Source organism: Emydura macquarii, unplaced genomic scaffold, assembly GCF_026122565.2.
Source record: "Emydura macquarii macquarii isolate MOO-44397 ecotype Brisbane River unplaced genomic scaffold, CSIRO-AGI_Emac_v2 contig_2676, whole genome shotgun sequence".
In the NCBI taxonomy this organism is placed as follows: domain Eukaryota; kingdom Metazoa; phylum Chordata; order Testudines; family Chelidae; genus Emydura; species Emydura macquarii.
The window spans coordinates 32,552,584-32,564,637 of record NW_027132813.1 but is presented as its reverse complement, the minus strand read 5'-3'; the positions used below and the strand labels follow the sequence as shown (position 1 = coordinate 32,564,637).

Sequence of the window (12,054 nt, the reverse complement as noted above, 5' to 3'; positions counted from 1 at the left end):
TTTCCTCAAGTCTGGAATTCATTTCTCTTAATAGTGTGACAGAATCCAAGCTCGCTCACATTTAGCACACCCTACAAAGTATCTCTCTTTTCTCAAGCTTCTCTTAGGTGCTGGGGCTGTATTTGTATTTGGTGCATTGGGGGAGACAGTCTTTTCCATTTATTGTATTAATTTAACACATCCATGATAAGAGTTTTGGTAGCTGGGCACATTTTATAAATAAAAATATTTACCCAATATATACAGAGGACTTTTGGAATGAAGGAGATGGTGTAGTGGGTGAATGCTTAAACCTCTCACCTCTGCATTATTGGATTCAAGCCAGGTCACAAATGACATGCTTTTGAAGGTGTCCCTATAGTCCCTAGTGGACATTAGTCCACATGATAAAAAAACTCAAAGCAGTCGACAGTTCCTGAGCAATGCTGGAGCAGAGAGCAATTTTCAAGTTAGGATGGAGAAATGTTAATGGCACTTTGTGTGGATGCATACACTGTACTGGAATGACTTCATTTCCAAGCACACAAAGCTTCACACAAACAGAAAACAGTCTGGGGCCAACCATCTGATCTGGCAACAGCACAATGGCTGTCTTGTATGGGTTATGAGATTGATCCTGAGTTCATTAGGCTGCCAGGGGCTGGGAGTATAGCAGTCACAATTTGTTCAAATCCTGGGGGAGAACCACGGTGGAAACAGTGTTCTGCCAATTATAGCTGGAATAGGTCACCTTGACATCGACCTGTAGAGAAGGTAAAAGGGGTATCCCAGAAGACACCACTCCTCCCCAATGAGCACTCTTCTGCTAAAATACTAATTGTGTTATTTCCTACAGAGTTACCACCTTTGAAATGCCCAGCACCAGCCCCCCAGGCAAGCCCACCGCAACCCCAACCACCAGGGTACTCTGCAACTGCCCCCCCCCCTTTAAAAGCCAATTATAATATCAAGAGAGAGAACACACATAGATATGATTGATAACATCCTTTTCTTACTTAAACTGCAGAAATGGGAACACTACAGCATCTTTAGTTGGACATAGAAACTTTTAACACTAGATATCCCAATGTACTGTGATAATAAGGCAAATCTTTAGACCACTTAAAAACAACCTGGCAGATTAAATTATTTTTCTGGCAACTCGCAAATCCATAAAAAAAACAGCCAGGCTGGTCAAATACTGACCAGTGATAACCCTACCTACACCTCAAATATGTTTTTCTCCATATACATTCTGAAAAGACTCCACAAATGTGTGTATACAAAAAGGGATTCACTTCCAAGCTGGCTTCTGAAATTACACCCACAAAATTATACATGTAAAATCCATATTCACATGAGCAAATCGTGTAACCATGTATCTAGCAATTCAATTTATGGTGCAAAAATGTGCATGCAATTTTGGAGGCTTGTTTGAAAATTGAGCCCATGTTAGTATAAAGAAATAAATCATCAACCAAAGAATAATCAATATCTGAAGAGAGGAAAATCCCTTTTGCACCCTACTAAAGTGTAGGATTACAAATGATACACAGTATGAGATAATTTGAAAAACAGTTTATGATAGATAACTTACAGTAAATGAGACAGACTAGTATAATACAAAACAGAGGACTAAACATGCTAACACTGCTTTTGGTTTTCCATGTATTCAACCTGCACTGAAGGATTTTCCATCACCATAATTATTAGTAAAGTTGTTAGTTCACATAGACATGCAAGTCAAACAATGAATGTTTGGAAAACAGGTTATGAATTAGTGTTAGGAGAATACAAAATGCAAACATTATTGTGCATCAATATTAGTGGCATGAAACATAATGTCAGGCAAAAGGCTCATTGTACTTCTTGTCATTTAAATTCTAGCTTTGGTCAGTTAAAATGGTCCAGATTCAACCATTAAACTGTTTCTCATGTAAGACAATTCCTTTGTATTTTCCTAAGTAATATATAATCTGGCTTACAATTGTCCTAGATTGTCCGGGACAGTCCTGCTACTGACCAAAGTATCCCGTGGTGTGGGAGCGTTGCTCTTTGGGCTCCCACACCGCGAGACTGTTCCTGCAGCACCTCTGATTGGCACCCAACGCCTAAATTACATAGACAGAGCAGGGAGCAGAGTGCCAATCAGAGGAGCAAGAAAAGAAAAAGAGAAAATAAGGGGAGAGAGGAAGACAGACATGGGGGAAGGGGGGAGAAGAAAAACAAGGTAGGGGAGAGGAGAGAGAAACAATGAATTAATTATCTTAATTGAATGCACAAACTAATACATCTGCGAAGACATTTTAAAACTGTACCCCCGTCCCTCCTCCCGAGCTCCACTTCTGCTAGGGGAAGGGTCCGAGAGCCCAGGCTCCAGTCCAAGCCCAAACAACTACACCACAATTTTACAGCCCTGCAGCCCAAGCCCAGTGAGCCAAGTCAGCTGACACAGGCCAGCCAAGGGTGTTTAATTGCAGTGTAGACATACCCACTGTTACATTCAAAAACTGCAACTGCCGAAGAGGCTTCACCTGGGTTCCCTGACCAGGCCTCAGCTAGGCCTCAGAAGCCCCCCACCCCTGGCCATGACTAGTTTCACACCTTGTAAAGTCAGATATACTATATGATTTCTATAATCCTCACAGGTACTTACACAATCATTTTTATGAAGCAACTAAAGCAGTAAAGGAAAAGGCTGCAAGGGTTTCAACTCCTTTCTAAAGACATTGACTTAGGTTAAACTTGTCCAAATGGGGTTACGAAGTTGTTGCCTTCTCCGGTACAAGGATGAAAATCCTGCTGCCACAGACCCCATTATGCTTAGAGCCTTGGCACTTTGGAGAGTCTTTTCAGTCTCCTCCTGAGTTAGAAGTCCAGTGCAGCATAGAACTTTGATCTGTACTTGACTGGCTCTACCTGTGCTGTCTCTGCTCAGAGCTTGGATGTTTGGTGACAGCAGGGTGCATTGCAACAGCAGTGTGGAGTTCAAAGCCTCTGCTCACTCGGCTAGTGTGAATTCAGCTATTATAAGCAACCTTCTCTTTATAGCCTCTTTCCTAGGGAGGGGCAAGAACTGTTGGGGTCCTCTCCTTCTATGTAGCGAGGGAGATAGTGGTATAGCCCTGCTTCTCCACAACCCTGCCTGAGGAGAGAGGAGGCTGGCTCTGATGGCTCTCTTCAGAGACAGAAACATGCCCCCTGGCTCCCTTCCTCTTCTTGATAGGGATGGGGAAGGAGGAACTTTTCTGTCTCTGGGGGCTGAGGAGAGGCATTTGAAGGATGGAACTTTCCTGCTTCTCTGATGACACCATGGAAATTAGTCTTGCCTGCCTGCTGCTAGTGTTAGTGCATGTTCTGATGTGTGACTAGTGTGTGAGGATGCTGGCAATGATCTAGTTTGCATGGGTGTGGGTGAAGTCTGTTTATGCTTGGGTAATGACATGCAAGCGGGTGCCTGGCAGAGGGGGTAGAAAGGGAATGGAGACTGAGGAAGGAGTTCATGGAGAGACAATATGAGGAAAGGAAGAAAAATTGTGTGATGGAGGATGGGGAGGTGCTCACTTAACATTTTATTTGAGGACCTTGGCCCATCAAACTGGATCATCATTTCACCACTGAAATCCCAGCCCTTCTTCCCTTTTGCTTTTCCAAAGGCTGAATGCAGAGGAGTAAACCAAAGCCATAAAGTCTGCCCTCCTCCCTCAGGAATGGAGAAAGTCACCTTTGCAACATTTCCAGCTTTCAGCGGTGAGTGATAGGCTCAAGCTGCTCAAACCCAGGCCTCCACTCTGATAACACATTGTGTGAACTGGCTCCATCAGCGCTCAGTGCTATCCTCATTAATCAATGCACAGGGATGCCACTCCTGGAAGCTCCTGCCATGTCAAAGAATTTAGTCCTTCCTAGCCATTGGCAAGAGAAAACCTGTAGGTTTTTTAGTTTGCATGGTTTATTCTATCTTCAACTCATTGTGTTCTTGCAGATATGGAGAGAAGGCAGCCCAGCATTTTTAGGAAGTGTTCAGAGTGTGGTTGGATATGTCCCTCACGGACTGGCATAAACGTTGAATCTTGAGCCTGGTAAAGGAGTATGACTGGAACAGCTATGAGACTTGCTTCTTGCAAGTTGTCAGCTCCCATCTAGCCTCTCTTGGCCTCCTCTAATGTTTCCCAGACATCTAACATGAAGTCAGCCTAGCATACCTGGAAAAATAATTAATTGAGAGTCCTGGCTGCCTGGCAAGATTCTACATCAGTGTTGCAGGTATCAGCCAGTTCAGTCCCAAAGCCAGACCTCAACAACCCCCTAACAGCCATCAACAGACAATGCATCAATTTCATCTTAATGCATAACGGCCCTAGAATGACTTTGATGATGTAATACACTACTCTGGTCATTCCCAATACCAACTCCATGTCACTTGAGGCTTTGCCTATTCTGCACTGATGGAACTCCACTTGATATTTGATGAGAAATCGACTTTGTCTTCTATTCCTGACATAAGCAGGTCTGTGACTCTGGCTACCACATCTTCAATTGCATCAGCACTGATGGATCAGATCTTTGACTGAAGAACACAGCAAGAAATAATGAACATCCTGATGTCTTTACTTAACTAGATAACTTAATTTGTACTGAAAAGTTTTGCACTGATGCACTGCAGTCTAGCCTCAGTGCCAACAATACTGGCAGCCCTTCATATCACAGGATCATCAAATGTAATCATCAAATGGAATCATCAAATGGAATTGAGGCTTGCACCCCACTTCATCGCACTTTGTGTAGAGGTAAACACTGATGCCATCAGGCCATTGGCCTCAGAGAAGCATGTGTCTATGCACACATCAGATAGCTTGACGTATCTGGCCACTCATCTTGTAAATTGTGAAACCTGTCCTTGAGCTTGGTTAATACTTGCCTAGATTGCATGCAGGAACGTAATGATGAGTAGTGATTAGTATCTTGGAAGAATTCATAATTATTTGTATTGTAATTTTATTGTTTGATGGACTCTCATAAAACATATTACCTCATTCAAACTGACAAAAAATGTATGAATCATATTTATTTATCCCTTGGATATATATTTTTAGGAGTACATATAACTCAGATGAACTAAATGTGGATCACATATGTTTTGCATATGTTTAACACATATTTTTGTCCAGTAAGCTACATATGAAATGTGTGTGATCCACAATAAGGTTATCAGATCTGCAAACTGCATGTACATAATATGCAATTAAAGTAACCCAAACCATACCTCTCATATATAAAAATATGAACATCAACCTGTGAATCTTTTGTGAAACACATGGAAAATGCAGCTCTTAATCTACATGGTAAGGGATTTTTGAAAAATCTGAGATAGCTGTTAAGATTAATATGATAGTTTTGATTAATAGACAGAGACAATGGCCCCAGTCCTCAGCTGTGGCTGCGGAACAAACAGAGCACACCATGTCCTTGTTCCAAAAATTGTGGGTTCCAAAATAAATTTGGGTTCTTCAGATTAGGTGTCTATATTTTCATTTAGGCATTTAAATAAATGGCCTGGTTTTCAGAGATGCTGGACATACAGAGCTCCCATTGAAGTCAATGGGAAATATAGGGATTTTAGGTGCTTAAATATGGATATAGGTATCCAACTGTAAGCATGCCGGTTTGAAAATTTTAGCTGTGGATTTTGCAATTAATTATTTTGTTCCTCCTGTGCAGGAAGATAAATTGATGACAATCCCTTGAGGTCTTGACCCAGGAAGGCACCTCTAATCAGGAAGAGCACAAAATAATTTATTTAAGTATGTGCTTAAGTCTCACTGATTTCTACAGAACTTAAGCAAATGCTTAAGTGCTTTCCTAAATAAAGGGGGATATAAGAACAGGTTTAGGGCTTTCCAAAATCAGGGCCTAAAATAAGAATATAATTTTTTAAAAGTAGTATACTAAATAGATCTATATATAACCCATCATGTCTTTTAAAACAACAACAAAACCAGCTGAACGCCATACTACATGCAAGAAAATTATGCTGAGAATAAAATCCAGGGTTCTTGACTGAATCCTGTGCTCTAACTAGTAAATCACAAAAATACATATAATTAATCCATTTTAATTTCTAATGTATCCTATTTCTATTTTCAGGTTTGATGTCCAATTTGCAGTTCCACATAGTGCATAGTTTGCATTGCATGGCAAATACCTCATAATTTATAGAATATTTGAGTTTCTTTAAATATGGAGTCACCTGATAATTATCAAGCAGTTATTAACACACTCTTTTTTCTATTTCCTTGTAAGAAGAATTACAGTAAATAGCAAAACTATGGTCCCTATTTTTTGTTGATAGGTGGTACTAATTAAAAAATAAAAATAAATTGTGACACATCACTGTAGGCCTCTGTGATGAGGTATCTGCCCCACACAAGATTAGAAGGGGTTAAGATGGGACCTATAAAACCAGGAAGCTAGCAACCCACAAAGGCTGCTGGGAAAGGCTACAGCCACTCCCCGGGAAGGAGGAGGAGGGCCTGGAGCTAGTAAACCCACAGAAAAGGGAGGAACCAGAAAAGTAGGAAGTAGTCCAGGGAAGGAGCAGTGAGGGCAGAGAGAAGAAAGCCCAGAACAGCTGGGTTAAGAGTCCCTGGATTAGAACATGGAGTCGTGGGCAGGCCAGGGTTCCCCTACCAACCAATGGGGAAGTGGCACCATCGGGGCCAGAGAAGACTGCCTGAAATGGTTTGCGTGGAATGGCTTTAGGTAACCTCCGAAAGGGGAAACAATGTAGTGACCCAGCCAGATGGCTGCATCAAAAAGAGGAGGCTGCAGTTCTTCCATTATCTTTGAAAACTCGTGGCGATTGGGGGAGGTCTCAGATGATTGGAAAAAGGCAGAAGAGAAGAATGAAGGAGGATTTGATAGCAACTTTTAATTACCTGAAAGATGGTTCCAAAGAAGATGGAACTAGGCTGTTCTCAGTGGTGGTAGATGACAGAACTAGGAGCAATGGTCTCAAGTTGCAGTGGTGGAGGTGTAGGTTGGATATTAGGAAAAACTTTTTCACTAGAAAGGTGGTGAAGCACTGGACTGGGTTACCTAGGGAAGTGATGCAATCTCCATCCTTAGAGGTTTTTAAGGTACAGCTTGACAAAGCCCTACCTGGGATGGTTTAGTTGGGGTTGGTCCTGCTTTGAGCAGGGGGTTGGACTAGATGACCTCCTGAGGTCCCTTCCAATTCTAATCTTCTATGATTCTTGAAATGAGAGGGGCCGCAGGGGGAGACAGGAAGGGTGAAGACACCTCCAGAGTGGGGTGTGACATCTGGCAGAGCTAATCCCCAGGACAGCCAGGAGGAGGCGCCACTAGTGGTGAGAGTTCCCTTTGACAACCTCTTATAAAGGAGCTTAATTTGGTTTTCACATGGCAGTTGCTGCACATGAATTATATTCCAGCTGATTATTAAAATATATTTTTTGAGGTTGATCAAATATATAAGAGGTACAAGTATACATCTAGGATTTTCTAATTACTTGAAGCAAATATATAGTGTCTTTGATTTGGGAGTGAAGTATTATAACTGACAAATTTTATCAACTCACAGGCCAGATCATTTAAAAATATTTTATAAAACACTATTTTCTTTCTGGAAAAAAAAATCCTGTACAGTTCATTTAAGGTAAGTAAACAAAGGTTGTTTCATCACTCCATATTGGGGAGATAAGAGTGTTTTTCACCTTTCTACTTAAAAAGAGTCTTATGTAATTTATAATCAGAACATGGTGTCCAAAGAATTATTCTGTATGTTTCCAGTGTCACCCCATATGGAAGAGGGTGAAAGTGAAAGAAGTGAAAGGAAGGTACATGAGTTTATGTCAAGGTTAGAGACCATGGGTCCGACTCTGAGGTCACTTAGACTGGTTTTACACTTTTTAACTCCATTAACTTCAATAGAGAGACTCCTGATTTATACATGTGTAAGTGAAATCAGAATCTGGCTCAATGTTTTTGTTGCTGCAGAGTAGTAGGCCTTATCCACTATAGCAGGAAGAAAGACAAAAGTGTATGGTTCTCCTAGTGATGAAGATATAGGGAATTTTCTAGCAGGGAAGTTTTAGTTCACAATAAATGAGGTTGGTGAAATTAGCTATGTTTCAGACTTAGACCTATGAAAATATCTTTAATCCTATACAAGCTCTACTTATTTAATAACTCCTTTTAAAATCGTATAATTTCAGTGGATTTTGAGCTCCCAAACTGAAGCAGAGAAAATTGTATAATACAATACTCCTGTTGAATCTCTAAAATATTAAAATAAAGAATAGCACTCTATATGTTAACAAAAGACTGGTGAAACAATGTGGTCACAAGAATCTGAGACTCCATCACCAAAAAATTAGCCACATTTTCGTTTTCTTCAATACTAGCAAATATGCAGAAGCAAAGAGGGAATATGTGAGGAAAGGAGGGTGAAAGAGAATAAAAAAGTGTTATTTGTGTTTCTTAGTTTTATTTAGCACAATTAAAAGGAAGCTGTGTAGATTTTATATATATTATATTAAAAGAAAGTTAAAGTTGAAAAAAAAAAAAAGTTAGGAAATACCAGAATCGTGCATATACATTATGATACATAATATGTTAATTACATAATAACATATTATTTTTTCCCTATAGGAACTCTGCCTCATTTAACGAACAGGTAGTTATTCAATATTTCTTTTTACACTCCACATTCAAAGTGTAGCCTCAGGTCTCATTTAATATGCACTATCTAAATGCTGCACTTGAATACCAAATTATTAATTTCCTCCTAAGCATTCTATTGTGATGATCATTAGAGTACCAGAGTGCTTCACAAACATTAATGAGTTTATTGTCACAACACCCTTCACAATTAATGACATCGTTACAATGTGAGATTAGGTGGTGTTATTATTCCCATTTTACTGCTGGGGAACAGAGGCACAGAGGGATTAAGGTCAAAATTGTCAAAAGTGTCCACTAATTTTGGTTGCCCAAACAGTCACCTAGGGCCTAATTTTTCATGTTCTATGTATAGCATTTTATCTTCAAAGCACAGCTGAAATCATAGTTGCAGCTATGAACATTCTTCTTCAAATCTAGCCTCAGGCATCTCACGTTGGGCACTCAGAAAATGAAACACACACAATTGGTGGCCACCTGTGAAAAGTTTGGGTGAAGTGACTTGCCATGCATCACACAGGAACTTTGTGGTAGAAACAGGGATAGAATTCAGTTTTCTAGGGAAGCATTCAACTGCCTTAACCATGAGACCTTTCTTTCTTTTCCTGCAATCCCCTGCCTCATTCAGTGGGTGCTGTCCAGGGTTCTCTGCTCAGTGTCCCCTTTTGGGGTGCCCTCATTTTTAACCTTTGACCCCACTCCTGTTCCTGTTTTTCCTTTTGTTGTCCCAAGTATTCAATTGCAGCCTGGGCTTATGGGTTCCTCCCACTTAGCTCAGGGGTGGACCTTTAGTTTTGGGCAGGCCTAAACCCACCAGTTCCAGTACTAGCAAATAGTACACACAATCTAACTTCTGCAACAACAGACAACAGAATCATACATTATGTTCATTCCTGGAGCACCATACATTCTGTGCTCTAAATGAAGGAGTCCTGTGGGAAAAAGAAGATCACGTAATTAAACACTGTATCATAATGCATAGAGACAAGGGAGTCAAATTGAGGTATCATGGGCAACCTTATTTCTGGCATTTCCTGACTTTTGAGAGCTTGACCTTGTAACCTTAATCTTCTTTTTTAAATGTATTTCTCTAATTAAGAAAAAAGACCCTGAAAAACCAGAAATTCCATCATGTGGAACCAACCTGACACTTGGATCATCAGTAGGGTTCAGACCTTTAGATCCACAGCACAGACTTTTACCATTTGAGCTAACATAGTAACAGACAGCAGTACTAAGATGTTATCTTCTATGTGTATCAGCCACAAACTTTGCCAGCAGCTTCACAGCTATTTGCTCAAAGCAGAATAATGTAGAAACTCAGGAGTCCTAGATTCAATTCCTGGTTTTGTAGGGAAGTGTGCTGTAGTGGTTATAAAACAGACCCTTCTGTCCCTGTGCCCCTGGCCTGTCTCTGTTCACCTTGGCTCCACCCTTTCTTCTACTTCTCACCCTCTGGCTTCTGCAACACCCCTCTCTCCTTATCTTTCTCCCCATTTCTCATCCCTTTGCATTCCAATGGGACTAATTCCTCCTTCTCCTTAGTGCCTACATGCCAACAGGAAAAGCATTAAGGGCACAGGAGAGAGGGTCTCCCAGCTCTTAGTTTTTGTGCCCAGCACCAAAGCAGTCACAGCAGCTGGGAGGAACATTTGCAGGGAAAGTTCTGCTCAGCCTCTGCAACTTGAGTTGGAACAGGCTCAGTACAGAGGAAATCTTTGGAGAATTTAGCTGCAAAACTCTACCAAATCTCTACTGAGCATGTGTGAACTGAGATTTTCCAAAGGCTTGTAACTTGGCAAAATGTGGGTGGATTTTCACAGGAAAAACAAAAGGTAATTGACACACTGACACCAGAGTGACCCCCTCCCCAAATTTCAAGCCATTGCTCCAAAGCATGGAGATATTAGAGCTTCTCAGATGAAATGGTCGTAAGAATTTTTAACATGGTCTAAACAGTGATTTACCTCCAATTTGGTAAAGTTATAAATAACTGAAAACAGAGTCTTATAATGGAAATGGTCAGGCAACCTGGTGATGCTACCAGTTCCATCTTTACTTACACAAACACACACACACACACACACAATGCTCACAAGGAACGTATAAGATACAAGGCTTGTACTGAAACCAAATGCACAGATGAGTAGGAATACAATAAATATTTCAGGAAGTGAGCATCTTCACAGAGTACAGTATAGTTCAGCTGTGACCAGTAATTCCCCTTTTATTCGAGTCCTGGGCCACTCTTGAAGGCAGACTGCTGAATGCTATGGTTTAATGATAAAGACAAACATCCTCTAGAGACCAAGATGAATCAAGTCAACTCATTTAACTTGAGCTTTGATTTGATTTCATCTCATAGTCTTGCAGGTGCAAGTACACACAGACTGGCAGGTACTACTCCCTATTTGAGTTACCTGAAGACTACTGTTTCATTTCATACCTAAAAGTAAGAATGAATATGTAAGACTCTACATATGAATTTGGGGGGGGGGAGGGGAGAGGGAGGGAGATTGACAGCTCTGTGGTTAACAAACCCTTCCCCACTGCCAAATACACACAAACATATCCCCAATTTAAACTACGATGCACTGGGACATAAGAATTTAAGAATGCTGTCTTGTTAGTATTTATAACAGACTATTTTTAGTTCACTAAAAGGAAAGTCGGAGGAATTTATTGTATATATGGAATGAATGCCTTTGCATGCCATACCTTTCCTCAACTGAAACCTCCTTCAGCTGCTGGTGTGGCTTTGTGCCTTCCATTTCTCGGATGCTTACTGCATAGATCTTTGTTGTATAGTCAATAGCCTTTTCTCTTGCTACATCACTGTCATAACCTTAAATAATGTGAAAGATAAAATGACACCCGTGTAGCTTGTTCTCAGTTTTGTATTAGAGAAATAAAAAATAAAAAGATCTGCAACAACATATGCAATCTAAGGTCCCGATCCTACAAAGACTTACATGTGGCTAACTTTAAGCACATGAGTCCCATTGAACTCAATGGGATTCCTCGCATGCTTAAAATTAAGCATGTATGTGAGTCTTTGAAATCAGGGCTAAATTTAATATGTATTTTTCATATACCCCTTTTACCTCCATCCTCTTCTGCATCTGTATCTGACTCCTCACTGTCAACCAGTTTACTCTCCTGGATGCCCACAAACTCTCTGGTCCAGATCATCAAAGCAGTATCAGCACCACCTACAGTCAGTAGCACAGAATCATTATGTAACCATCGAACGTTGGTCACATGGGCACTATGACCCACATACTTCTTGAACTTCGCACGTTGGCCCTGGAACATAAAGAATACACATTAGCATTTAAACTATTCATTTTTCATATTTTTCTACAGTATTTT

The 12,054-nt window shown here is 40.6% G+C and overlaps 1 protein-coding gene across 1 annotated transcript in view; it reads right to left on the bottom strand.

The window, feature by feature from the left end:
• Positions 1-12,054, bottom strand: part of EML6 (EMAP like 6) — a 246,867-nt gene that overhangs the window by 30,850 nt on the left and 203,963 nt on the right. Inside the window, exons 27-28 of the mRNA XM_067565157.1 lie at positions 11,787-11,988; positions 11,401-11,527 (exon numbers count right to left, since the gene is read on the bottom strand). Coding sequence (XP_067421258.1) covers positions 11,401-11,527; positions 11,787-11,988 — 329 coding nt within the window. The remainder of the gene's footprint in view (positions 1-11,400; positions 11,528-11,786; positions 11,989-12,054) is intronic.